The sequence below is a fragment of the Oncorhynchus nerka genome, linkage group LG7 (assembly GCF_034236695.1).
Source record: "Oncorhynchus nerka isolate Pitt River linkage group LG7, Oner_Uvic_2.0, whole genome shotgun sequence".
NCBI lineage: Eukaryota > Metazoa > Chordata > Actinopteri > Salmoniformes > Salmonidae > Oncorhynchus > Oncorhynchus nerka.
Window position 1 is genome coordinate 41,228,021 of NC_088402.1, and position 27,285 is coordinate 41,255,305.

General features: G+C 44.3%; 1 protein-coding gene across 2 annotated transcripts; it reads right to left on the bottom strand.

Moving 5' to 3' along the window:
* Window positions 1-1,675: 1,675 nt before the first annotated feature.
* On the bottom strand, window positions 1,676-26,972 carry LOC115131691 (dyslexia-associated protein KIAA0319-like protein). Of its 2 annotated transcripts, XM_029663608.2 has the most exons (23): window positions 26,879-26,972; window positions 25,768-26,459; window positions 21,963-22,134; window positions 21,085-21,216; window positions 17,023-17,372; window positions 12,550-12,781; window positions 12,182-12,280; window positions 11,828-11,925; window positions 11,557-11,644; window positions 11,146-11,238; window positions 10,575-10,707; window positions 8,022-8,250; window positions 7,696-7,819; window positions 7,293-7,425; window positions 6,787-6,935; window positions 6,197-6,348; window positions 5,588-5,726; window positions 5,118-5,277; window positions 4,647-4,789; window positions 4,131-4,253; window positions 3,827-3,917; window positions 3,594-3,688; window positions 1,676-3,502 (listed from the first exon to the last, which is right to left on the bottom strand). In XM_029663608.2, the coding sequence occupies exons 4-23, from the start codon at window positions 21,194-21,196 to the stop codon at window positions 3,306-3,308; spliced, it is 2,940 nt and encodes a 979-aa protein (XP_029519468.1). In that variant the 5' UTR covers window positions 21,197-21,216; window positions 21,963-22,134; window positions 25,768-26,459; window positions 26,879-26,972; the 3' UTR covers window positions 1,676-3,305. The 2 variants fall into 2 exon arrangements, with proteins under 2 accessions (XP_029519468.1, XP_029519467.1); XM_029663607.2 differs by lacking the exon at window positions 25,768-26,459.
* Window positions 26,973-27,285: the final 313 nt, after the last annotated feature.

Consider the following 27,285-nt stretch of genomic DNA (forward strand, 5'->3'; position numbering starts at 1 on the left):
AGTTACTCAAGTAAAAGTCGGCCAGTAAAATACTACTTGAGTAAGTTTAAAAGTATTTGGTTTTAAATATACTTAAGTATCACAGTAAATGTAAATTGCTAAAATATACTAAAAAGGAAAAATAATTTAAAATTCCTTAAGCAAAGCAGACAGCACAATTTTCTTGTTTTCAAAATGTATGGATAGCCAGAGGCACACACCCCAAAACTCAAACATTATTAAAAAATATTAATGCATTAGTGAGTCGCTAGGCCAGAGGCAGTAGGGATGACCATGGACGACGCTGGGCCAACTGTGCGCCGCCCTATGGGACTCCCGATCACGGAGGATGTGATGCAACCTGGATGTAGCGAAGCAAGTTGTCAAAAATATAAATAGTCGAGTACAGATACCCCAAAAAACGACTTAAATTAGAACTTAAGTATTTTTACCCCTCTGGCATTAGCGACTACGCAGACTGACTGTTCTACAAATCCCATTGCATCCAACTAACTCATTGTACGTCAGTCAGTCCATCAATCCATTGTGATCAGACTGTGGCATTTATACTCTCAAGCACCAATGTTTGTTAGTCCGTCATTCAATCTCTGATGTGAGTTAGATTTAAAGACTTGCATGCTCTGGAACTTTGGCAGCTACTTTTTTTTTTTTTTTTGAAATATATATATATTTTTTATTCTCTAAACCTCTGGATTGAATGTGTCAATTTGGAGTTCCTACATGCATAATCTCTGAGCAGAATTACTGTTTTACTTTAATTTGCTAAGAAATCCATAGTTTGAAAGCAAATGTTTTTCTGGAAGCCATCTCCCCAACGTGGACCAGAACCCCTAGCAGCCTCTCACCATTTGAGTGACAGCTAGCAAGATGTAGCAGAGTGAGAGCGAGTGAGCAATGTTGTGGTGCACACATCTGCACTTGACAGTACATTTTCGGGGACCACTATTGGCTAGTGAGCACTACCTTCAGAACAACTGGCTAAAAAGTATTAGATCATCTCTTTAACTCAATCTCATTACCGACTGGGTATTCAAAGCCGTTAAGTCAACACTTAGTGGCGAGGTGATTAAACAGACTTACACACTGCACCCGGTCTAGTCTATAGAGAGATCAAAGTCAAGCAGACGGAATAACATTAATGAGACCAAAGGCGGCCATCATCTAAGATGGCTTCATCTCATCAATTAGTGTTATGGAGCACTAAAAGGGGAACCACAGTCCGCAATGGTCAGCCATAAAAGAGAATGAAATCTGTAAGTGGCAACAGAATAGATAGCTGTGTAGTAGTGTATGCCATTACAGCAGCGTTTCCCAAACTCGATCCTCAGGACCCTAGGGGGTGCACGTTTTTGTTTTGGCCCTAACACTACACAGCTGATTCAAATGATCAAAGCTTGATGGTCAGTTGATTATTTGAATCAGCTGTGTAGCGCAAAGGGCAAAACCCAAAACCTGCACCCCTTGGGGAAACCCTGTATTACAGTGTTTTCTCAAATGGGTCACAGTTGGTCTCTCCTGAGTCAGAGCACTAAAGACTTTATAGACTTGTTGTGGCTGGAATAAAACAGGATATGTTTAGGGTAGGTCACAAGACTTTTGCAGATGTTTTAGGTTAGCTATAACCTAAGACTTTGGGAGTCCTGACAAAAAAAACTTTAAAAAAAAGGTGGACAAATTAAAACATTTGATTTTAATTGACTGATAATCCAGTTTCATCAGGTCTGGTCACATATCGAGGGGAATCCTTCACAAAACAATATTGTTATTGAACAACTAAATTAACACAGAATCCCTTCATTTTGTTGCTGATCCCAGTCTGCCTTCACTGTCTGCCTTCACAGTGGACTCCATGTCCCAGAATGAACGCTACCAATCTTTTATAAAATGTGCTCGACTAGAGCAACGGAGAAACAGCACGAGAGCTCATTTCACAGAGCGTTCCTCTGATTAGATGGGGGCTTTCCTCTGAGAAAAATTCAACAACCAAAACAGTAGCTAAAGTCAGACTGAAGGGTCAGGGTTCACAGTAACCTACAAGCAAAGTGACAACTCCAAATTTGAATGGTGGAGGTACATGCTGGGCAATGTGGTCCCACTCCGAATCTACGGCTGAACTGAAGAAATTCCCAATCAATGTGTGGATCAGCACTTGTTCAGTTAGCAGCCTGTGAGAGAAGTGGTGATGCAGACAGAGCCACGGTGAGCATGAAAAACAAAGTGCATCAGAATCTAAATAAATAAAAATCGGTCAAAAGGAATCTTAAAAACAGACAAGATGTTAAGTGGTCTTCCAGGCTCGAGCAGTCGTCTGAGGTGAGTGAGTAGGAAGCGTTGCCCCTTTCTTCCCCATGTGTCATTGGTGTCATCTTCGTCATCATCAACTCCCAGGAACAGTCATAGGGGTAGGGGCGTCAATGTTGTGTAGTCCAGTGTGTCATCCAGTGAGTTCATACAGTATGAGGCATGGCTCTCGTAAAACAGCATTTCCCAGGATCCTCTGACTGACCAACATGGCTGACAGCAGCAGTTTCGACTCTCAATGCTGGTTAAGTGTCAAACGAACACATAACCCTTTTCAGAAACAAGACATTTTGGCAAAATGGCCAAAAGCACACATATTCTGATTTTAGACACATTCGGACACACACAACATGGCTAACTCATGCAGACCTAACCACCATTCAAACATGAATACATATACATACGACTGCAGCCGTACTGTCTCATGCACAGATATCTAGATTTGTTTTCATCTAGACAAGTCACTTGTCAATCATATTGTAATGTCAGAGTGGAGTTGGCCAGCGTTGAGTTTTGCATCAAGCATCCTGGGAAGAGGTGTGTGTCTTAGAGGAATTGTGTGTGTGTGTGTGAGTGAGTGAGAGAGACGGGCTCATTTTCCATGTGGTTCATGTTGACATTGGAGTGAAGTAAAGTTCCTGTCTGAGGGGAACAGGATCGTCTTGACTAGCAGTCTCCCGTTTTTTCCTTCTAGAAGTGAGGGGGGGTACATTCATGTCTCGGGTGAACAGCGCTCAACTTGGCATTCTGACCATTCGTTACCCTATCAACTCCCCCTGTCCTTCTCAAAGGTTAAACCTCATCTCCATCTTGGCTCAGTGTGGGCGCAGGGAAGTTTCAATACGGGGGTGTGTAGCCTGATCCCGTGTCCAACAGAGTACTCTCTCATTCTCCATGTGTCTTAAGTGTCCTATGGGTGGAGAGGTGCACGGTTTGTGTGGTGGAGAAGAGAGAGAGAGAGAGAGGAGGGTGGGGGGGGTGAGGGTTTCCCCCACCCTCTGTTGCTATAGCTGCTCCTCTCTTTGCTTTTTACTCCTGGTGGGACCCTGGCCGTTTTTCAGGGTTCCGTTCTGGGGTCGGAGGAGGTGTCCTCGTTCCCGGTCCGTCCACGGGACCCCTCCCTGCCCGTCGTCACTGTCCAGGTCAGAGTCAGAGTGCATGAGGGCCGAGGAGGAGGGAGCGGGGGCTGGCTTCATTCTGCCTGGTGGGGGAGGGATTTGCAGTGTTCAACTTATTCAAAGATAATAAGTGACAGAGAGTAGATTTTGTGTGTGTGTGTGTTTGTGTGTTACCAGTTCGGGGTGGGTGTAGCTCCAGGCTGTCCTGCTCTTCGCCATTAAGCATCTTATAGCGACTTTTGCTCTTGTGGCGCACTTTACCCCTACGCCTGCTCAAAACACACAGTCCTGTCAGTGCTTGTTACACATTACAGAAGGGACAATAAGTACGTACTTAAACAGAGTAGTACGCCATGAAATGTAAAAGAAGCAACATCATATTACTATGCAACATGTAAATCTCTTACCTGCGGTAACAACATACCATACCCCAGACAACGGTCGCGAGGACAACCACAATCATGAAGGATGCTATGGTTACGTAGAGCACACTCCATTCTGAAAGAGAGAGAATCAATAGAAGTCGCAGGTTGTCCGAAAGAGAGCGCTTGAATTCCAGCACTTTCCGCACTAGGCATTTCCACGACAACGCTCCCTACTGCGTGTCATACTCTGAAGTAAAGTCGGGAGGTCACGTGACTCCTCGCAGTATCCTAATATATACACAATGTCATCATCTTCAACTCCACGAGTGTCCACTCCGCTGCTCACCACAGTTGCTCTCTTGGTCCCACAGCTGTGCCTTGATGAAGTTCTCCATCCAGAAAGGGTGGCAGACGCAGGTCCGCGTGAACGAGTCACAATCCCCGTGGCTGGAGCAGTTCAGCTGGCAGACTGCAGGGGGAGAGAGAGAGACGTTAGAGACAGGTTGTCCCCCAGTGTCTTTCTTGACATCTTCTTGGTCAAAGACAACAAACCTATCCTAACTGTCTAGTAAGTTTGGTCTCTCTCGCCCGGAGAACAATACAACAAAGAATATTCAACTTGGAAGTTGCAAGTTAGAAAATAAGGAAAAGTCAAAAGAAACTTAAGTGCCCATATACTTTGCATATCACAAACGTAAAAACGATACACGAAACAAACCATTTCATTCATAGAGCGTGTTCAATTTCCCAGCAAACTCTCCAAGTTCTTGTTATGCAACTCAACTAAGTTTCAATTCATTAGTTCTAATATATTCCTCCATCCGTGTATTCCTTTTCTCTTCTCTCGTGTCTTAATACTCACTGACTGTGTCCACCCGCCGCGCCTTGAAGATGAGGAAGTCGTTCTTCTGTTTGCGTAGTTTGTTGCGCAGCCCCAGAGCCACACTGTGACCGGCCAGAGGGGAGCGACCCGGACCCCCAGACACCAAGAAAACCAGACGAGTACTGAGAGGAGAGGAATGGAGACGGGAAGAAATTAACAGATTGGCGCAACCAGCCGTATTATGACATTCTTAGTTATTCTAACTATTGCCTCATGTTCATACCATGTAAGTGTTGTAAAAAAAAATCAAAATAAAGTTACATTGTCATTACAACCCCAAAGTGTTATCAACTGATTTAAATCAGAGTCAGATGGGCCAAAACAAAACATGATAAAATATGATGTGCATGTCAGTGAAAGTATATTCCTATGTTCTTGCACTTACATTGCAATATAGTAACTTATTGTGAGTTGAATTGAAGAGACCGAATATAGTGGAAAGGAGCTGACCTGTGCTCGTTGAAGGCGCTGACCTCGCGTACGATGATGTCACTGTCAAGCACGCCCAGCAGCACGCCCACCTGCCTGAGCAGCATGTCTCTCTGGCGGTGGGACACCTGGGACACAGACACCTCCAGCACCAGCTCCACCAGGTCACGCTGCCACACATCTGACAGGAGAGAGAGGGAGTGTGTAGGAGCCATTTCTGCTGTGTGTGTGTGTGTGTGTGTGTGTGTGTGTGTGTATATATATATATATATATATGTGAGTGTGTGATCCAGTCTTAAATAGATTATTGCTCCTACTTCCCATAGATCTGAATGGATTGGGTGTAAGGAATATGGTGGAAATATAACACTGTCGTACCAAAAAGCTTGCTGAAGCTATAGCCACATCCATTTGATTCTTTCAGACCTAGTGTCTAGGGGTTGATTTTGCACTGGGCATGTGTGTATGTAGACCATGAGGAGCCCACTGACCTGGTTTGACCTCTACAGTCCCTCTGTCTGAGCTGCTCTGGCCCTTGCTGTCTGTCACAGTCAAAGTGAAGCTGTACTTTCCCTCCACCAGGTTAGTGAGAAACAGCACCGCCTGGTGGTCGGAGTTGTTCAGTACATCCTGGAGGATGGAACACATTCTTCAGACAAGATGCATTTTATTTGCATTTGATCAATTACAATGAGATTTTGTCTCATGCTGATGACATTTCTTAATTCAAAGTCTGATTAAGACATCGAATAATGTGATAATTGCAGAATGTATTTTCTAGCTGCATGCAATGGCCTACATTACTGAAAAAATAAATGTAGACAAACTGTTGTCTGAGCAGAACACGTTCTTATTCCAAATACTTCCAAGTAGCTCATTGTATGCAACTATTATTAAGCAGAATGTTAATCATGAGAAATGCAAGAGTATGATAATTAATACAACATGAAGAAGGAAATGTTTTCTAAATTGTATTTGTTCGTTTACGTACTACGGGTTCATTGTGCTTGCCTGCCACAGATCACCTAAAACTTCATGATACTTTCTGTACATATTTCTGTTATTCATTATAGCACCACGGAGTGGACTCTGTCTCTCACCCCTGCTGCTGGACTACTGTCGTCACGGGTCCACAAGTAGCCGACTCCGCCCTTGTCGTCAGTGGAGTGGGAGCCGTCCAGGGCTGCAGTCCGCATGGGCAGAGAGATGGCCGGCCTGGACTGGACATGGGCTACTGGGGGCTGGTCTAACTCTGGTAGAGAGCAGACAAGACACATTTAAGGACATTGCAGGTTCCCACGCACCTGGTAAAACTAGGTAAGGGAGTTATACTTTGAAGTATAACCTAAGAGTACTGATATTCAGCTCGGCAAGACTTCAGTTGACAAAATATTTGAGTGCATCTCGTGTGAGACCATTACCTTGTAAAGCCTGTTTTTGAAAGCTTCATACAGTTCAGTCTCTGATACATTTCCTTGTAGGCAATTCTATATTAAATAACTGTGTTTTTCTGCTAAAAATCATCTCAGCACCCAGAAAAAAAAAAAATCAGAAACAAAAGGAAAATCTTACTCTTATGAAACGAGAAAAACGAATTTAAACAAAAAAAACACAGAACAAACACACGCACCACACACACACACACACACACACACACACACACACACACACACACACAGAGGACAGTTACCCTCTCGGACGATGACTGTGACCGTTTCGGTGCTCGCCAGATCCCTCTCGTCCGTCACGGTCAGGCTGAACTCGTACTCGCCCACCTGCAGCCCCGTCACCGTGGCAACGGCGCCGTCGGCGTTCTCGATCTTCACTCCGTCCGGGCCCCTGAGAGGAGAGAGACGACCATCACAGAGTCAGACAGGTGGAGAAACAGCAGCTCCACTGTCACCACAGAGCACTGAACTGCGCCATATAACATGAGGTGGAAAAGAGGAGAGCTCTAAAGTGTCATCTCCACTCACCATATTGCCTCTGGTAGTTGAACTAAGTGTCATTCAAGCACAGAGAACAGGGAGTGTGTCATTTGCCAAAGTGTGGTGTGTGTGTGTATTTGGGAGTGTGTGCGTATGCGTGTGTATGAGAGAAAGTGAGTGTGTGAGCTCAAACGTGAGCATGCATGTAGTTGAGTGTGTGTGCGCGCGTCTATTGTGTCAGTCTGTGCATAGGTGTGTGAATACTGACTTGCTCTGTTTCCAGTGGTAGGTGGAGATATTCTGGTCGTCCGTGCTCTTGCTGCCGTCCAGAGTGGTGCGGTCCACAGGTAGGGTCAGCTCCTTCTCTGGGCCGGGGTCCGCTACTGGGGGCTTATTGTTCTCTGAGGAGGATGGAACACAAGCAGGCGCGGGGGAAACGTAGACTTTGGTGACACGAGGACAATATCCATATATAACCCTATTTTCATCGTTTGTCTCTGTTCATCAAGGTTAAAAAAACATCCATTCAGATATGTTATATAACAGCAATGAATGAGAGACAATGTGTGGCTTATTTCTTGTAAATCAGGCCATGATGATATTCAAGCAATTACCACTGCAGTGGTGTTGAAATTAGCCATAAATACACATGATCTATGCTGCTGATTTACCTGGCTGGACGATAACAGTGACCTGTGCCGTGTCCTGCTGTCCGGCTGTGTCTGTGACAGTGAGCTGGAAGGTGTAGTCTCCTTCCTGCATAGCAGATAGCTGCAGAGTGGGAGTCCGCACGCCCTATAAGTCGAAGAAAAGAACTGTCAAGATGGGAGAGAAGAATTTCCCTTTTCTTGTTGGTGTCAAAATGAAGAATTTCCATTATAAAACTACAAAAAAAAAGCTTTATTTTCAGAAAACAAAACACCTCGAATCGCCATGATTGCTAGGTAAGACATGTGCATGGTCCCTGACATGGCCACCCCTGGTGCTCCTCTCTCACCTGCATCTCCACCACCTTGCCCTTGCTCTCGGGGCTGAGCGACCACTCGTAGGCCAGCGGCTCATGGTCGTCCGCGCTCTGGTTGCCGTGCAGCGTGACAGCGTTGCGCGGTAGCGTGATGACCTGGTTGGGCCCGGCGTTGGCCACCGGCCGGTAGTCCATGGCCTTGCTGACCGACAGCGTGGCCTGGGTGGAGCTCTGGGCCCCGTCTGAGTCCGTAACCGTCAGACTGAAGGGGAGAGAATAGGGGGGGGGGGTAAGTTTGTGATAGACAAATTCCTAACGTCCTTGCTTTTGTCTAAGACCTAGCCTTCACCTATGGCTGAAATGGGGAGAGGGGCAAATGCTTGTGAAATGGTATGGAGGAAAACAGCTGAACAAAGAGCTAGACGGGGAATACAAGATGGCATGCCCATAGAAACAACTAGGTACATTTAAGCAATATGGCCCGAGGGGGTGTGGTATACGGCCAATATACGTCGGCAAAGGGCTGTTCTTACACGCAAAGTGGATACAGCCCTTAGCCGTGGTATATTGGCCATATACCACCAACCCAGAGGTGCCTTATTGCGATTATAAACTGGTTACCAACGTAATTAGAGCAGTAACAAGAAATGTTGTGTTATATGATCTGATATACCACGGCTGTCAGCCAATCAGCATTCAGGGCTCGAACCACCCAGTTTATAAAAAGCATTATAAACTGGGTGGTTCGAGTCCTGACTGCTCAGCGTTGCGTCGTGCCTAAGAACAGCCCTTAGCCGTGGTATAGTGGCAAGATAAAGTGTGTGAACCCTTTGGAATTACCTGGATTTCTGCATAAATTGGTCATAAAATTTGATCTGATCTTCATCAAAGTCACAACAATAGACAAACAGTGTGCTTAAACTAATAACACACAAATTATTGTATTGAATACATCATTTAAACATGCTCAGTGTAGGTTGGGAAAAGTATGTGAACCCCAAGGCTAATGACTTTTCCAAAAGCTAATCGGAGTCCGGAGTCAGCTAACCTGGAGTCCAATCAATGAGACGAGATTGAGATGTTGGTTAGAGCTGCCTTGCCCTATAAAAAACACTCACAAAATGTGAGTTTGCTATTCACAAGAAGCATTGCCTGATATGAACCATGCCTCGAACAAAAGAGATCTCAGAAGACCTAAAATTAAGAATTGTTGCCTCGCATAAAGCTGGAAAGGTTTCAAAAGTATCTCTAAAAGTCAGTCCGGTAAGACAAATTGTCTATAAATGGAAAAATGTCAGCACTGTTGCTACTCTCCCTAGGAGTGGCCGTCTTGCAAAGATGACTGAAAAAGCACAGCGCAGAACACTCAATGAGGTTAAGAAGAATAAATGTAAATGTAAATGTAAGAATCCTGAGTGTCAGCTAAAGACTTACAGAAATCTCTGGAACATGCTAACATCTCTGTTGACGAGGCTACGATACGTAAAACACTAAACAAGAATGGTGTTGGTGGGAGGACACCACGGAAGAAGCCACTGCTGTCAAAAAAAACATTGCTGCATGTCTGAAGTTCGCAAAAGAGCACCTGGATGTTCCACAGTGCTACTGGCAAAATATTCTGCGGACAGATTAAACTACAGTTGGGTTGTTTGGAAGGAAACACAACACTATGTGTGGAGAAAAAAAAAGCACAGCACACCAACATCAAAACCTCATCCCAACTGTAAACTATGGTGGAGGGAGGATCATGGTTTGGGGCTGCTTTGCTGCCTCAGGGCCGGGACAGCTTGCTATCATCGATGGAAAAATGAATTCACAAGTCTATCAAGACATTTTGCAGGAGAATGTTAGGCTATCTGTCCTCCAAATGAAGCTCAACAGAAGTTGGGTGATGCAACAGGACAACGACCTAAAACACAGAAGTAAATAAACAACAGAATGGCTTCAGAAGAAAATGCACCTTCTGGAGTGGCCCAGTCAGTCCTGACCTCAACCCGATTGAGATGCTGTGGCATGACCTCAAGAGAGCGGTTCACACCAGACATCCCAACAATATTGTGGAACTGAAACAGTTTTGTAAAGAGGAATGGTCCAAAATTCCTCCTGACCGTTGTGCAGGTCTGATCCGCAACTACAGAAAACGTTTGGTTGACGTTATTGCTGCCAAAGGAGGGTCAACCAGTTATTAAATCCAAGGGTTCACATACTTTCCCACCCTTCACTGTGAATGTTTACACGGTGTGTTCAACAAAGACATGAAAACGTATAATTGTTTGTGTGTTATTAGTTTAAGCCGCCTGTGTTTGTCTATTATTGATGAAAATCAGATCAAATATTAAGACCAATTTATGCAGAAATGCAGGTAATTCCAAAGGGTTCACATACTTTATCTTGCCACTGTATCTTGACCATATACCACACCCCCTAGTCTTTCATTGCTGAAATATGTAGAGAAAAGAGCGTGCGTGCCCATGGAGAAGACAAGGTGACAGCGCCGGGAGCTGTACAACGATAATAAAAGTGTCGGTACTAGGTAGAGAAACTACGAAGCGCCACATACCCATTGAGAAGACAAGGGAACAGTACCTGAATGTGTAGTTCCCTGGGACCAGGCCGGTGAGGGTGAGGATTTGGGTGTCTGCCGAGACCTTCTCCTCCCTCAGCGGGCCCTTCACCTCCTCCCAGTGCCACGCCACCACCTTGTCATCGTCTGTGCTCTCTGATGGGGCCGAAACACAGGGAGAGGAGGAAGACAGGACAGGAAGAAGAGGGGGAAAAGAACCGGATAAAAACCAAACGGTCCATAAATGTCTAGGCCACCCTGCCTATACTTTTGCCCGTCTCAACCCTGACTACCAAAGTTTATCTCCCCATTGTTTTATGGAAGAACTGCACAGGGTGTTGACAGAGGGCCTTTGCACCAAACCAAAGATAAACATCTCGCATTCTAGGGTTTATACCGGTTCTTGTCCTAAAACGGTCTCGCTACAATGTCAATGTACGGCAGTAGAGCTATAAATCTAAATAAATACACCCTTGACAAAATCTGTCTGTTTTTTGTAAGCAAAGAACTAGACAAGATGTGACATGACATCCACAGATGGTGCAATTCCAGTGTATTTGATTTGATTGTGACCAACGAGACGGGTGAACTCACGGCTGCCGTCGATCACCGTGGAGCTGGTTGGCAAGGATATCTCCTGGAACTTAGGGGAAACCACAGCGACGGGCAGCTTGTTTATCCGCAGCTCTGTGAAGTGGAAGAGGTTAGCTAATTGGCTGAACGGTACAGTTGGGCCGTGTTCATTAGGGCACGAGTAGCCAAACCCGAAAATGTGCATTTCTTTTTGGACAACTCCAGGTAATCCATCCCTGTTTCAGTCTGCTATCCTCCGTTCGGTTCTAACGAACACGCCCCCAGGTAGGAGTCATTGTCGACGTTTCAGTATAAGCCCATTAATGGGAAAGTCGAGGGAGGTGACCTTTAAGATGTGACAGTTTACACAGGTTCCTACTGAAGAGTATCAAAACACAGTCAATACAAGTCATGTTAGCTTAACCACCCCACCTGGTTTGACTGTGACGTTGACAAAGCCCTCTCCATATGCTCCGTCGCTGCCCACGGTCACCTCAAACTCATACAGCCCCACCGTCAGCTGAACACAAGATCCAGAGAGAGGTTGAATTGGAGGGACCACAACAATAACGGTTTCTCATAGTATTACAGTACTGTATGAATGGTTCTAGTCATACATTCAATCTCAGTTAAAAAGGCCTGAGAGTTTGAACAGAGAGAGAGATGAGAGAGGTAACGGTTGAACTAATTCAAGGAGCTGTACCTTGCTGAGTTTGAGCGTCTCACTGTGTTTCCCCTCCATCTCTCCACTGTAGTCTTTGGGATGAGTTCTCAAGAGCCAGTCAAATTCATAGTCGGTCCCTTTTCGAGACGTGAGAAAGAGAGCAATCAAAGCAGAGGATGTAAGCTATGACCAATGGCATGCATGGATACAGAGCTCGCCTTAGTGCCAGTCTGTTTTCTACGTTAGCTCACTCGTGTGCCGTAGTCGTGCCAAATGAAACAGATAAGCGCATACAGAACTCCAGTGAGACGTGGACTACACGGGTTGTGTATTAATACAGGTGTATGATACAGTTTAACTAAGTAATAACTCCGGTAGGTTGAGTGGTCGTACCTTGCTTGGACGCTGGCACCACAAAGGCGTTGAGTTCCACCTCGTTGCGCGGCAGCGTGACCTCCACACTCTCGCCTGCCGACACCACCAATTCCCGCACTGTCATGGAAACCACAGGATTTGCATGGATTGAAACGGAGGGCGGAAACACTGAAACAGAAGCTCATTCAAAGTGCAAACAGTAGACGTACATCTGCAGTGGGTGCCAGTTTATGAACGGGAGTAGATGTTTAGAGCTACACGTTTCTTCCTTCCATGAAGACACGCCTCAGCACGTCCATTTTGTTATTAGTACGTTATTAACTAAACAGTTGTCAAGGGTGGCTTTTGAGGGACACTAGGTCAGAGTTCAGCGTCCACTGCCTTACCAGCCTGCGTTGGTGATGTAGTGACTGTAGGAGCAGTAGTGGGGAGCACAGAGCTGCTGTTGGAAGGTGCGTCTCTGGTGTCCTCCGACGTAGAGTTCTGCTGTGAGGGTGATGGAGCTTCTCCACTCCCATTGGTTAAGTGACTGGGATTCTTATCAGATGTTTGAGGGAGGGCCACACCGCTGGCGATGTCGACCGTTGGAGCCGGACGCTCTGCATCCTTGGAAACCCGCTGTCAAGACATGGATGTACTTCATGAACTTCAGATAAGAATGGAAAAATGACGAGCGACATTGGCTACATTGTACCGTCTTCAACAGGCTTCGTGAAGTAAACACTGCAGTTACAGTCGGAAAGTATTTAGACTTTTTTCCACTTTGTTACGTTGCAGCTTTACTCTAAAAAAGGGAATAAATAAGAAAATGTTCCTCATCAATCTACACACAGCACCCCATAATGACAAAGCGAAAACAGTTTTTTTTATTTAAATTTTATGTTTGAACGTTTATAAGAAATTTAAAACAGAAATACAATACCGGTCAAAAGTTTTAGAACACCTACTCATTCAAGGTTCTCTCTTTATTTGTACTATTTCTACATTGTAGAATAATAGTGAATACATCAAAACTATGATATAATACATATGGAATCATGTAGTAACCAACAAAGTGTTAAACAAATTCTTCAAATAGCCACCCTTTGCTTTGATGAAAGCTTTGCACACTATTGGTATTCTCTCAACCAGCGTCATGAGGTAGTCACCTGGAATGCTTTTCAATTAACAGGTGTGCCTTGTTAAAAGTTCATTTGTGGAATTTCTTTCCTTCTTAATGCATTTGAGCCAATCAGTTGTGTTGTGACAAGGTAGGGGTGGTATACAGAAGACAGCCCTATTTGGTAAAAGACCAAGTCCATATTATGGCAAGAACAGCTCAAATAAGTAAAGAGAAACGACAGGCCATCATTATGTTAAGACATGAAGGTCAGTCAATACGGAAAATGGCAAGAACTTCTTCTTGAACGCTTCTTCAAGTGCAGTCGCAAAAACCATCAAGCGCTACGATGAAACTGGCTCTCATGAGGACAACCACAGGAAAGGAAGACCCAGAGTTACCTCTGCTGCAGAGGATAAGTTCATTAGAGTTACCAGCCTCAGCAATTGCAGCTCAAATAAATGCTTCACAGAATTCAAGTAACAGACACATCAACTGTTCAGAGGAGACTGTGTGAATCAGGCCTTCATGGTCAAATTGCTGCAAAGAAACCACTACGAAAGGGCACCAATAATAATAATAAGAGACTTGATTGGGCCAAGAAACACGAGCAAATGGACATTAGACTGGTTGAAATGACTTAAATGTAATGTAAATGTAAATGTCCGAATTAGATTTTTTTGGTACCAACCTCCTTGTTTTTGTGAGACGCAGTGTGGGTGAACGGATGATTTCCGCATGTGTGGTTCCCACCGTGAAGCATGGAGGAGGTGTGATGGAGTGGGGTTGCTTTGCTGGTGACACTGATTTATTGAGAATTCAAGGCACACTTAACCAGCATGTCTACCACAGCATTCTGCAGCGATACGCCATCCCATCTGGTTTGGGCTTAGTCCCACTATCAGTTGTTTTTCAACAGGACAATGACCCAACACACCTCCAGGCTGTGAAAGGGCTATTTTACCAAGAAGGAGAGTAATGGAGTGCTGCATCAGATGACCTGGCCTCCACAATCCCCCGACCTCAAAACAATTGAGATGGTTTGGGATGAGTCAGACCGCAGAGTGAAGGAAAAGCAGCCAGCAAGTGCTCAGCGTACGTGGAAACTCCTGTTGGAGTTTGGAAAAGCATTCCAGGTGAAGCTAGTTGAGAGAATGCCAAGAGTGTGCAAAGCTGTCATCACGGCAAATCAAATCAAATGTATTTATATAGCCCTTCGTACATCAGCTGATATCTCAAAGTGCTGTACAGAAACTCAGCCTAAAACCCCAAACAGCAAGCAATGCAGGTGTAGAAGCACGGTGGCTAGGGTTTCTAAAACGCCCTAGAAAGGTCAAAACCTAGGAAGAAACCTAGAGAGGAACCAGGCTATGTGGGGTGGCCAGTCCTGTTCTGGTTGTGCCAGGTGGAGATTATAACAGAACATGGCCAAGATGGCAAAGGGTGGCTATTTGAAGAATCTCAAATATAAAATATATTTAGATTTGTTCAACACTTTAATTACTAGATGATTCCATATGTGTTATTTCATAGTTTTGATGCCTTCACTATTATTCTACAATGTAGACAATAGTAAAAAAAAAATTAAGAAAAACACTTGAATGAGTAGGTGTCCTAAAACTTTTGACCGGTTGTGTACGTTATTTACACAAGTATTCAGTCTCTTTGCTATGGGACTCAAAATTGAGCTCAGGTGCATCCTGTTTCCATTGATCAACCTTCAGATGTTTTTACAACTTGGAGTCCAACTGTGATAAATTCAATTGATTGGACACGATTTGGAAAGGCAAACACCTGTCTATATAAGGGCCCACAGATCAAAAAACAAGCCATGATGTCGAAGGAATTGTCTGTAGAGCGCCGAGACTGGATTGTGTCGAGGCACAGATCTGGGGAAGGGTACCAAAAAACGTATGCAGCATTGAAGGACCCTAAGAACACAGTGGCCTCCATCCTTCTTAAATAGAAGACGTTTGGAACCACCAAGAGACTCTTCCTAGACCTGGCCGCCCAGCCAAACTGAGCAATCGGGGGAGAAGGGCCTTGGTCAGCGAGGTGACTAAGAACCCGATGTTCACTGACAGAGCTCCAGAGTTCCTCTGTGGAGATGGGAGAGCATTCTAGAACAGGGGTTCTTAAACTTTTTACGCCTGGGACCCAAATGAGAAATCCTGTGTTTTCCTGGGACCCAAGCTTATGAAAACATGCAAATATTCATAAATATTGGTACATTTAATTGGTCTTATCCCTAAAACAAATGCAATATAGACAATTAACAATGAGATACCCATATAAATAGCTATTCATGTTTCCTTTTCCTCATTATACACACTCTTACAGCCTCCTGAGTGGCGCAGCGGTCTAAGGCACTACATCGCAGTGCTAGCTACGTTACTAAGGATCCGGGTTCAATACCGGGCTGTGTCGCAGCCAGCCGCGCCCGGGAAACCCATGAGGTGACGCACAATTGGCCCAGCGTCGCCTGGGTTAGGGGAGGGTCTGCCTGGCCGGGATGTCCAATCGCGCCCTAGCGACTCCTGTTGGGGGCCGGGCGCATGCACGCTGACATGGTCGCCAGGTGTACGGTGTTTCCTCCGACACATTTGTGCGGCTGGCTTCCGGGTTAAGCAAGCATTGTGTCAAGAAGCAGGTTGGGTTTCGGCTAGGTTGGGTTGTGTTTCGGAGGACGCACGTCTCTCGACCTTCGTCTCTCCCGAGTCCGTACAGGAGTTGCAGCGATGGGACAAGACTGTAACTACCAATTGGATCTCCCAAAATTAGGGCGAAAGGGGTAAAAAAAATATAACAATAATAAAATGTATTAAATAAAAAAACACACTTACATATCTGTCTAGGTTGGAACTGTTGCTGTTAAACCACAATAAATAATTTTCATTCTGAACTGGAACAAACTGATTGGCGCAAGATGTTTAAGGCATCACACAGATGTAAACCAGAAAAAAACACAGTCCTAATGAGAGGTATGTGACTGGTTGAAGTTTTCAACAAACAGGTCTATTCTGGGCTCAGTTTTGTTCAGTGCAATCCTGAGGTCACGCTCAGCATTGAGACCGTTACTTGCTTTTTAAGTCATCCAGAGTTGAGAACCCTGACTGACATAGTTGTGTGGAGCCAAACCAGATCAGACTGCTTTCTCAGTCAGTCTGGAGACGGCTTCCTGCAGTAGATGAGCAACCCAGAACTGTGTGAGTGCGTTTGCCTCAAAAAGCATCTTGCATCAATCACTTTTTTGGTTACTACATGATTCCATGTGTTATTTCATAGTTTTAATGAATTCACTATTATTCTCCAATGTAGAAAATAGTAAAAAATTAAGAAAAAAAACTTGAATTAGTTGGTGTGTCCAAACTTGACTGGTACTGTATGTAAATGTGATTTTTAATTTGTATAAAATGTGCAAACATTTAAAAACAAAAAAAACTTTTTCTTTGTCATTATGGGATATTGTGTGTAGATTGATGAGGGAATTTTTATTTATTTAATCCATTTTAGAATAAGGCTGAAACGTAACAAAATGTGGAAAAAGTCAAGGGGTCTGAATACTTTCCGAATGCACTGTAAGAGATTGCATAGCTTACATTAACACATCAGTTAGAGAAATATAGATGTCATCCCTGTATAACTTTATAGGAGGGTATTTAGTCTTTGTTTTTATCTACTCCGTCCCAGTGATCCCAGAAGGAAGGGTAAACAGGAATCTATGACTCAACTACAATACTAGAACTTTCCGTTGACTCACAGTGCTAGAAAGTTGGTCCGACCCACTTCCCTTTCCTGTTAGTGCTCGCCTCTGCCTTCTCCTTCGAGCTGTGGTGGTGCCCTTTGAAAGCTGCTGCAGGAGCCCCAGGGACTCGATGTGGGGCTTGGGTAGAGACGTGACTTGACAGAGCCCGCTGTTGGAGCAGCTCAGTAGGACACAGCGCCCCCCCAGGCTCCACACGGCACTGCAGGCGGGCTCCAGGCAGCATGATTCCCAGCAGCTGGCGCTGTTCCTGCCCACGGCCAGGGGGCGCCAGCCTAAACCGACCACACTGCTCCAGTGGATCCCCAACACTCCCCCGGTCACCCGGCAGATCTCGGCAGATACACCTGGAGAGGGAAAGAGGATGAAAGAGTCGTTATAGAGAGTGTGTGTATATATTTTTTATTTAACTAGGCAAGTCAGTTAAAAACAAGAGGAAAAAAAGAGGACGCAATCAGTGACTGCCATCTGGGACAGGGATTGGTATTTTCTGTGGGTACTTGGGGCCAATGTTCCCTCTAAGCTGGGTGCTTGGGGCCAATGTTCCCTCTAAGCTGGGTGCTTGCGAGCAGTAGCCCCGAGACTGCCGTGTAGAAATATCAGCCCACAGAGAGAAGACTGCCGTGTAGAAATATCAGCCCACAGAGAGAAGACTGCCGTGTAGAAATATCAGCCCACAGAGAGAAGCACAAGATTGAACTTCACTCAACTTTCTAGAGCAGTGGTCACCAACCGGTCGATCTCCAAGGTATTCTGCTGCTCTCTCCCTCCGCTGAGACTGACCCTCAGTCTGCCGCTCTCTCCCTCCGCTGAGACTGACCCTCAGTCTGCCGCTCTCTCCCTCCGCTGAGACTGACCCTCAGTCTGCCGCTCTCTCCCTCCGCTGAGACTGACCCTCAGTCTGCCGCTCTCTCCCTCCGCTGAGACTGACCCTCAGTCTGCCGCTCTCTCCCTCCGCTGAGACTGACCCTCAGTCTGCTGCTCTCTCCCTCCGCTGAGACTGACCCTCAGTCTGCCGCTCTCTCCCTCCGCTGAGACTGACCCTCAGTCTGCCGCTCTCCCCTCCGCTGAGACTGACCCTCAGTCTGCCGCTCTCTCCCTCCGCTGAGACTGACCCTCAGTCTGCCGCTCTCTCCCTCCGCTGAGACTGACCCTCAGTCTGCCGCTCTCTCCCTCCGCTGAGACTGACCCTCAGTCTGCCGCTCTCTCCCTCCGCTGAGACTGACCCTCAGTCTGCCGCTCTCTCCCTCCGCTGAGACTGACCCTCAGTCTGCCGCTCTCTCCCTCCGCTGAGACTGACCCTCAGTCTGCCGCTCTCTCCCTCCGCTGAGACTGACCCTCAGTCTGCCGCTCTCTCCCTCCGCTGAGACTGACCCTCAGTCTGCCGCTCTCTCCCTCCGCTGAGACTGACCATCAGTCTGCTGTTCTCTCCCTCCACTGAGACTGACCCTCAGTCTGCTGCTCTCTCCCTCCGCTGAGACTGACCCTCAATCTGCTGCTCTCTCCCTCCACTGAGACTGACCCTCAGTCTGCTGCTCTCTCCCTCCACTGAGACTGACCCTCAGTCTGCTGCTCTCTCCCTCCACTCTGAGACTGACCCTCAGATGCAGGCACCATCAGCTCAGTAAAATACAAATAAAAAGCAGATGATTTAAATGTGTGCTCACTCAGCTGTGCCTCACAAGTAATACAACAGCGGATCTATTACCGGTGTGATCATATAGCCTACCTCAAATTTTGAAATACAATAAAACAAAAATTGCCAACAATGCATTGGCAGGGCAATTCAAGCAAAGCCGATATGCAGAAATACTGTATTGGGCCTATAGCTTACTTCACAAAACTCATTGCTACAGTACTGTTTTTAATTTGTTAATGTTGCATAGGCTTAGGTTTTGTAAGTCACAAAAAAAAATTAAAACGGTAGATCTCGGCTTGCATGTTAACTCAGAGTTTTCCCTGTTAACACTCAACGATTCCCTTTACTGTGGAAAATGTGATCAAATCAACGGAATATTAGTCACTTTCAATGTAACATACTGAAACAAAACCAACTACGCAAGATATTTTGTTATGGGCATAACGCATCTGAGGAGGAGTCTATTGCTTTGACACGCACTACTCAGGCCGTACTGTACACAGAGGTGAGGCGTAAACAATCAGAGCTGCAGTAGGCCTATATGCAAATAGACCATTGTCATATATGGATCTCTGCCATTTACATTCACCTGGACTGTGTTTACAGCATGAGCAGTTGTGAGTAGATGCACTTGTTTTGAGATCAAAGCGAGAGCTGTATATAGCCACGTGTGCACATTTTGTTCATATCCTTTGCTAGTTGAGTTATTAGCCCAGTTAGATTATCTGTTATCAGAAATAGGGGAGCGATTGCTTCCTACAAGGGCACAAAACACGTACATTTCTAGAGAGCATTTGTTTGTCTTAAAAGGGGCAGTGTTGTATTTTGAGACAGGCTTAAATAAGCAAAGTAGCCAATAGGCAGAGACTAGCATAATTTGTATGAATCTCTATAGTAAACGATATGGGAATAATAATACATTGTATTTTGTAAAGTGGTTCCTTGCATCAAACACGTCAACATTTTCAGTCACCACCTTGTTTGAAGGACAAGTGGATAAACAGGTTAATGTCAAACCCTGGACGTTATTTTCAAAAGTCTCATGGAATGTAGGCCTACACTGAACACAATATATTAGCTGCTGGCTGCTACTGTAGACTTGAATGATAGAATAGCTATTTCCATGTTAAAATATTACGGGTGCATTTTCTTCATTGTTTTTGATGGCAGACCACACCGGCAGGTCTCTTTTATGATCAAATAGCCACAGTAACCTACTTGGCCACTGTTAAAACTGTAACTTAAAGTGGGTACAGCCTCAGGTGTTCACAGTAAACGCATGCTGGAAGTTGCACAGGCATTTTCACAATGTTAAAGTTTGCGCTCAGCAGACATGAAATTTGCTCAGTGCCAAAAGAAATTAGAGGGAACATTGATTAGGGCCCTGAATGTTTAGATTTTAGATCCTTCTTTCTTAGCTCTGGGAAGCCAGGTGTGTGCAATCTGAGAGCAATCAGACATTAATGTGCTAGGCAGATGAGAAAAGCAGCCGACACTGGTTTTGCGCCCCACTGATTTAGGGCATAGATGTTGTGTCATTGACATTAATTACCCTTACTTGTGACAAGCTTTAGCCTTCTATGTCATCTCTCTATAGCCATGTGTACCTCGCAAATGCAATCTCTTAACATACAGTAACGCTCCAGACATGCATGAAGCTCAACTGCTCAATCAAGTCACAGCGGTAAAGGGAAACGAGGCCTTTCCTTGACAAGACGGTGATTAGGCCTTATTATCACCAAGGTCAAAAGGTCAAAGGGCTTCAAGAACATAAACAAAAAGGCAGGATGAGTGTGTCTCTAGACAAGACACCAACCATCACAGACTCAGACACTCACTGACAGCGCAGCTATTCCCATGGCTATTGTTGCCATAGCTCGGGAGCTGAATATTATGGGATGTGGGTGTAACCTAAACTCTGTGTAACACTGCTTGCAGCGATTGGGCCCCTTTGCTTTCTTTTAGAGAATGGAGCCTTTCGCCTCTGTTTAGTCATTCCCCTCCTACCCGAGCGACACGGACTCACAGAGGACCGATTGTCCGTCCTACATTGTAACTCACCATGCCTTGTGGCTTCCACACTGTAAAAACAGCCATTCGGAGTGAGCCACCACCGAAGTATGCATACACGCCTCAGAACCAACAGACAGTATAAACAATTACTAACAACCCAATAAACACAGAAAGGAAAGACACACACAAAGTAAAGATGTGCCAAGGTGTAAGGCACACCCAAAGTAATAAAGGCAAGCATCTATTGTTAAGACAACGGTATTCATGTTTTAATGTCTTAGATTCAATCAAGTGTATGGTGAGTACAACAAAACAATCAAATCAAGGAATACATCTCATGCATTCTTACATCTTGGACAACCGTGAAACCGTGAATATTTCCAGAGAAATGTATCGGTGCATTTTACCTGTGGGAGGAACTAAATAGCACAAGAAGCCCAGTAAAAGGAAGAGGAGATGCCGCGGTCGTGTCAATCGAGGTCGACTCCAGCTGAACAGGTTCTGATACGCATAGGACATTTTCCACGAGGACCAAAGACCTGGACAGAACAGAAACAGTTGTCAGGATTGTGTCACATTACTAGCCTGGAAATCCAGACTGAAATCCCGCTCAACAATGAAACAATAGTAAACGCGTAGCATATGCTTCAGTCTTGATTTCCAGGCTATAACATCACACTACCTTGGTGTAATTCAACACCAGCACAAAGGCGGCGCTATGAAGGAAGGGATTGACGTTTAAAGTCTGAACGGCACTTTGCCCATCGGGCAAGTCAGAAGTATTTTTGGGCTGCCCCGAAGATTACGATAATATGCACGAAAATGTAAATTGGCTATTTACACGCAGAAGTGCAATACATTGCTTGCCTTTCACCTAAACATGGCGGAGGAAACAGAAAGATCAGTCCTGAAATTCTTTATTTTTGGTTGTTTTCCATTAACAGAATCTCAGAGGAGGCTCCGCTGGCATAAATTGTCTGTATTTTACTTAAACAATGGGGAGGAACCAGAAAGATGAGTTTAAGCTACTGGAATTCTTGGTAGGTGGTTTTCACATGTATTTTTTCCACACCTGCTCAAAGGGGCAACCTTAGAGCAGACTCAACTTGTGACTGCTCAGTTCACTTATCCCAAGCAATACGACAACCCTTAATGTCAATCCTAGCTAAGACTATTGTACACATTGTATCATTTCCGGACATTAAATGAGTCAGACAGTACAGCAGGTGATCAAATACAATTGGGTGCGTTAAGCTCAGACATTTTTATAGTACAGTAGATTTACCTTTCTCCGGGCCTAGTGGTGGAAGAGGGTGGAGACAGAGCAGCTGGAGTTAGCTTACGATGGAAGGGAGGTACAGTGAGGTGAATGGTGAAGACAGGTCAACACCAGCACTTTGTGGAAGAGCAGCTTCAACATGACACTCCCCCTGGCCCCTGGCAGACTAGAGAGCAACCTGGCGGAGGAAGGGGGGGGGGGGTTCACCTGAGATGTTCTAGAATGTAGTAACGAGCGGCTGTTCTATTAAGCACTTGTAACAGGCTTTGGTTTAACAGAAATTCTGTTTAAGAGAATAATGAGCATTGTTCAATATTTGAGTGACAGGTGTTGTCTGTTATTTCTATATGTCAACTATTCACCCACTGGCATAAGCTTTCACTTTCATGCACTCTTCTTCCAAACACTGTTTATTGTAAATGGTGAGGTGGACTGCATTTTATAATGGTTATTAGTACTCAAGCTGAAAACAAAAGAGAAACGTGCCTTTTCAGGACCCTGTCTTTCAAAGATAATCTGTAAAAATCCAAATAACTTCACAGAGCTTCATTGTAAAGGGTTTTAACACCGTCTCCCATGCTCGTTAAATGAAACAAAAGATAAATGAACATGCACCTGTGGAACGGTCGTTAAGACACTAACAGCTTACAGACGGTAGGCAATTAAGGTCACAGTTATGAAAACTTAGGACACTAAAAAGAGGCCTTTCTGCTGACTCTGAAAAACTCCAAAAGAAAGATGCCCAGGCTCACAGCTCATCTGCGTGAATGTGCCTTGGGCATGCTGCAAGGAGGCATGAGGACTGCAGATGTGGCCAGGGCAATAAATTGCAATGTCCGTACTGTGAGACGCCTAAGACAGCACTACAGGGAGACAGGACGGACAGCTGATCGTCCTCACAGTGGCAGACCACGTGTGACAACACGTTTTTTTACAAATTAAATATATTTGTCACATGCAGTGAATAAAACAGGTGTAGACTTTACCGTGAAATGCTAGCTTATGAGCTTACGAGCCCTTCCCAACGACGCAGACTTAACATTATTATCTAACACAAGAGGAATAAAATACACAAGAATGAAGCTATATACAGGAAGTACCAGATCAATGTGCAGGGGTACGAGCTGTTTGTAAACAAAGTAAATGTAAGCAAACACTGACTCAAAACAAGGTTAAAACTATAATTTTGATAACAAGGCCTAATCCTTACCTCGGCACCCATACCTCGGTCTATGCATTTGAGAGTGGTACATTTCTCCAGCCCCACCCCTCAACTTTTTACAGAAGCAGGGGCGTGGAAAATGCTTTGTTATCGTTTCAACTGCTGATTGCCGCTTTAAAAAAGGTATTAGAAATACATCGAAACACATTAATGTTGAAGTAAAGACCACTATCAAAACATATATTTAAAAAAACATCTCTGTGCCTTGAAATTCCGTTACCAAAAACTGTACTCTAATGCAGGGGTATTCAACCGGGGGTCCATGGCACCCTAGGAGGTTTCGCAGAGGTACTGCCTGCAGTGGGTCCGCAAAAATATATTTTTGCAATGTTTTTATGAATATCACCAGCAACAGAATAAACAGATATTTAATTACGTTGTCGTTGTTAATTCAGTACTGAGAGAGATTGTCATTTCTTCAAACAATCATCTTTATTTCATTTTGATTCATTATTGCAATAATGAGGCTGGTCGACCCCCCCGACACCCTTGAGTGTTGGCCCGAGTAACCTAACCTTTACACAAATGCAGAGTACTATATATAGCTGACACTAACAATACTCAGTCATGGTTGGTTCAACCCCCCTCGTGCAGACCAAGGAGCATGATAAGCCACTCTGGGTTCATCCTGTCGTTACCTGCACGTGGGTATCGTCTTAACCCCTCCCTGGCTTAGTTTCCCAGGTGCAAGGATTATTTAGAGACAATGAGGAATTGTTCTAAACTCCTCCTGGCTATCTCGGTTACACCCACCACATCTTGCCTATGTAATGCAGTCTAACTCATTTGTCAGCTCAAGCCATCTCTAGTGACCATACGCTCAGATTAGCTGCAGTTAACTTGAACGGAGACCATCAAAAACAGCATTAGCAGGACAGAAATATGCTACTGTTGGTTAAGTAAATAATCCTTTACTATTAATAGAAAAATGACATGCCTGATTTGTTTGATATCACAACATACCTACAGTAGAAGAGGAAAATCGTATCTACAATGATGTCAACTTGATTTCTCAACTCCTAATGTTGAGGAAATTACACTCACTGGAGTATCTGACACAGGTTTTGAAAAAGCACCCAGTGTGTCAAGTTCTACTGGCTGCCGATACGTTTCCTTGACTTAAACATTCATTCTTGACAACACATGGCTAACCAAAAGAGCTGTTCTTGAATGTGAAAATGTGTTTGGAGTAACCTTCTAGCTAATAGGGTCTCTTCCAATCCTAATGTGGGGAGGTCAAAATAATGAAAAATTATCTACCAAAACGATTATTTTTAATTATTATTTTTAACTTCTCATTGCCATTATCATTCACCTGCTAAAAATTATTTTTCTAACGTATGATGGGGGTCCCTGGGTTGCCTGGGAAAAAAGGTTTAAGACCCCTGCTCTATACTCTACCGAGCTGTACTTTGAATGTCCAAACTTGAAAAACATAGTCGTCTATGATCATTCAAATAATAGCCAGTGATAGAATAATACTCAAATATGCAAAGGAGGATATTTCATATTTATACCTTTGTGTACCTATTCAGGATACATCACCATGAAGAGAATGATATTCACACCCATAATTATGCATTTCTGTGTAGCCCAGATCTGGGACCCATGATGAAATTCCGTTGTAGTAGTCACATAAAAAAACAGAGGAAGATTTTACCGACATTCTGTTACCAAACTTTGCATCTGCGCAGTTCTTCCAGAATGTGTTTTTGTAAAATGTTCAGTGTAAATTGATAAGTTGTCCTTGTGCATAGAGTTGTAAGGTTTGTTAAAACTTCAAAATCAATGGTTTTGATTTGGCATACATTTTAAGTGAAAAATCTTAGTCTCAGCGAAATTCCATTAATGTGGAATTGCCCAACTGCAGTAGGAAGTCTTTCTGGAGTCCACAGAATTTCAAATGAGCCGACAGGAAATTGCATTTCAGATAAGTGAAGATAGACTGCGACTTACCGGTAGTGGACACAAAAGTACGAGCATCCTCAAAACGTTCAGCGGCAGATTTAAGACTGCGCTGACTTTTCTGACCAAAATAACAACGCCTTTTCATACCCATCTTTTGCTTTGGAAGTGAGTTCCAGCACTTATTGTGGCCTTCTCCTAGTAAGTACAAAGCTTAGCTTGAGACACAATAACAAGTATGTCAGAATAACATGGCCACAACAGTTGGTCCCACAGGTTTGCCTGGTGGGACTCAAAAAGTTTGCCTTATGAGAATGGATTCATTCCAGCAACTCAAAGCTGTGTAGAATTATATCTATAATACTGCTATCGAATTACAGAAGGCGGAATGTTTGCCACATGCTGAAAATGTACCCCATGGAGAATAGCAGTAGACTACTATTTCTTACTTCACAATTCCTCAGAAAGTTCTTGCAGAAGGTCCAGGGGGGAAAAAACTAAACAGATCAGTATGAGAACATTTAGTTCGGGTTAGAGTAGAGTGCATTGCCATGGCATTGGACATAGGCTCGCTCACATTCACAGCAGTTTCTGACTAATTATCTAAGTGAGAGTATGCGGCAACTGCTGAGCTATTAAGTCATTTAATATTATGCGTCCACTTACTAAGCATGACTAACAAACCTGCATGACAGAGGTCAATTCCTAGTCGGATCCGCATTCCAGCACGCAGATCATGCCACACTTCCATCCGCCTCAGTCTTATCAACTGCTGTAACGTTATCCTGATAAAGAAGCCGACTGCAATGACGGATGTCACAAAAGCCTGGCTTTTAGAAGTTGTTTACGGCGTTTAGAAGCCCAATTGGCTTTGTTTCCAGTTAATTTAAGTTCCTTTCATATAAGACAAACAGGAAACAGGTGAAAGTTTAAAAAAATATTACAAAAAAAAAAACACTTGGCTGTCTGTTATTCTAAATTATAACCGCAATTTGCATTTTGGCAGCGCAGTGGCTTGAGACCAGTCGTGACGTGGTGCCCGCACAACTGCGCTCGCTCTGCCATGTGACTCGGTCACTGGGATGCCACCACGGTCACCGTTTTTTAGAAGCAAGTTCCAATGAGAAAAAACGCAGACAAGGATCTCTGCGATGGTAAACTTCAGATCCGAGAAAGGTTTCCCCGGATTTTTCTTCCACCTCCCCTTCTCTCAGCAAGGCTAATCAAAAACACACCAGTAAATCCTGTTGGCTGCTGTCGACAGACAGTTCAAAGGAGCACTTTCTCGGATTACTGAATGCCCCCCTGTCTTTGGCACTGCCTCGTTTCAAATGAAGACACATTCAGATATTTAATCGACATTTCCATTTGAAACCCTGCAAACGAAAAACAAAATTATAATAATCATGAAAATGCATGAGTAGCCTAGAAGTATGACCCATAAGAAAAGGTAGCCAAGTTTGTTTTTTAACAAGCTGAACATAGCCATTGGATAAGCAAGCAAATCATCTCTAAAAACAGTCCTCACAGTCGACATCAGTAGGCAAGATTGCGCAGTGGAAACACCGATAATGATTTATGCCATTATTCCATTATAATCATGCTTAAATACATATGTTATTGATATTCAACATGACAGGTGTAAAATGTCATATCTCGGTATAATCCTGGAATGACCACCCCGTCCAGGCACCAGCTGTTTATACTGGTGTGGCTTTGGAACCTGGTATCATTAGCCCACTCACTGATCGAATGCATGCAGTTTATGTATGACAGCCGAAAATTATACACTCACCAGTCGTCGTATTAAATGTTTCGCTTTCTGTGTTTGAGCTACGTCGTCGTTGCTCGCTGTTCACTGTTTGGGTCAGCGCTTCCTTACACCACTGTCACAACAGGCAAGAATAACTAAGTACTTCCGGGTCACGGATTTTTGGAATCCTTCAGAATAAGATATCATTCCTTAGTAAATTAATAGTTAGGGCAAAAATAATAGAACATTGGTTATTGTGGAAAATCCTCTTAAATCCAATATTTTTTTCATATTGGACATACATATCGCACTTTAGGCTACACAATTATTGTGTAACCTATGTTGTGTCGCAATAAAAGGGGGGTCCATTCTACTCAAGAGCACTTCTAGTTTCCAAATCTACAGTTACACCCAGAGGAGCATCTCTGCTCATTTTGCAGCCAGGTCAC

Bases quoted from the DNA above. Each gene is read 5' to 3' on its own strand.
- LOC115131691 (XM_029663607.2), bottom strand. From the start codon at position 21,196: ATGTCCTATGCGTATCAGAACCTGTTCAGCTGGAGTCGACCTCGATTG. The intron at 12,281-12,549 runs GTAAGGCAGTGG...TTTCCATGACAG, and splicing joins TACATCACCAACGCAGGCTG to TGCGGGAATTGGTGGTGTCG. The intron at 5,278-5,587 runs GTCAGTGGGCTC...CTCTCCTGTCAG, and splicing joins GACTGTAGAGGTCAAACCAG to ATGTGTGGCAGCGTGACCTG.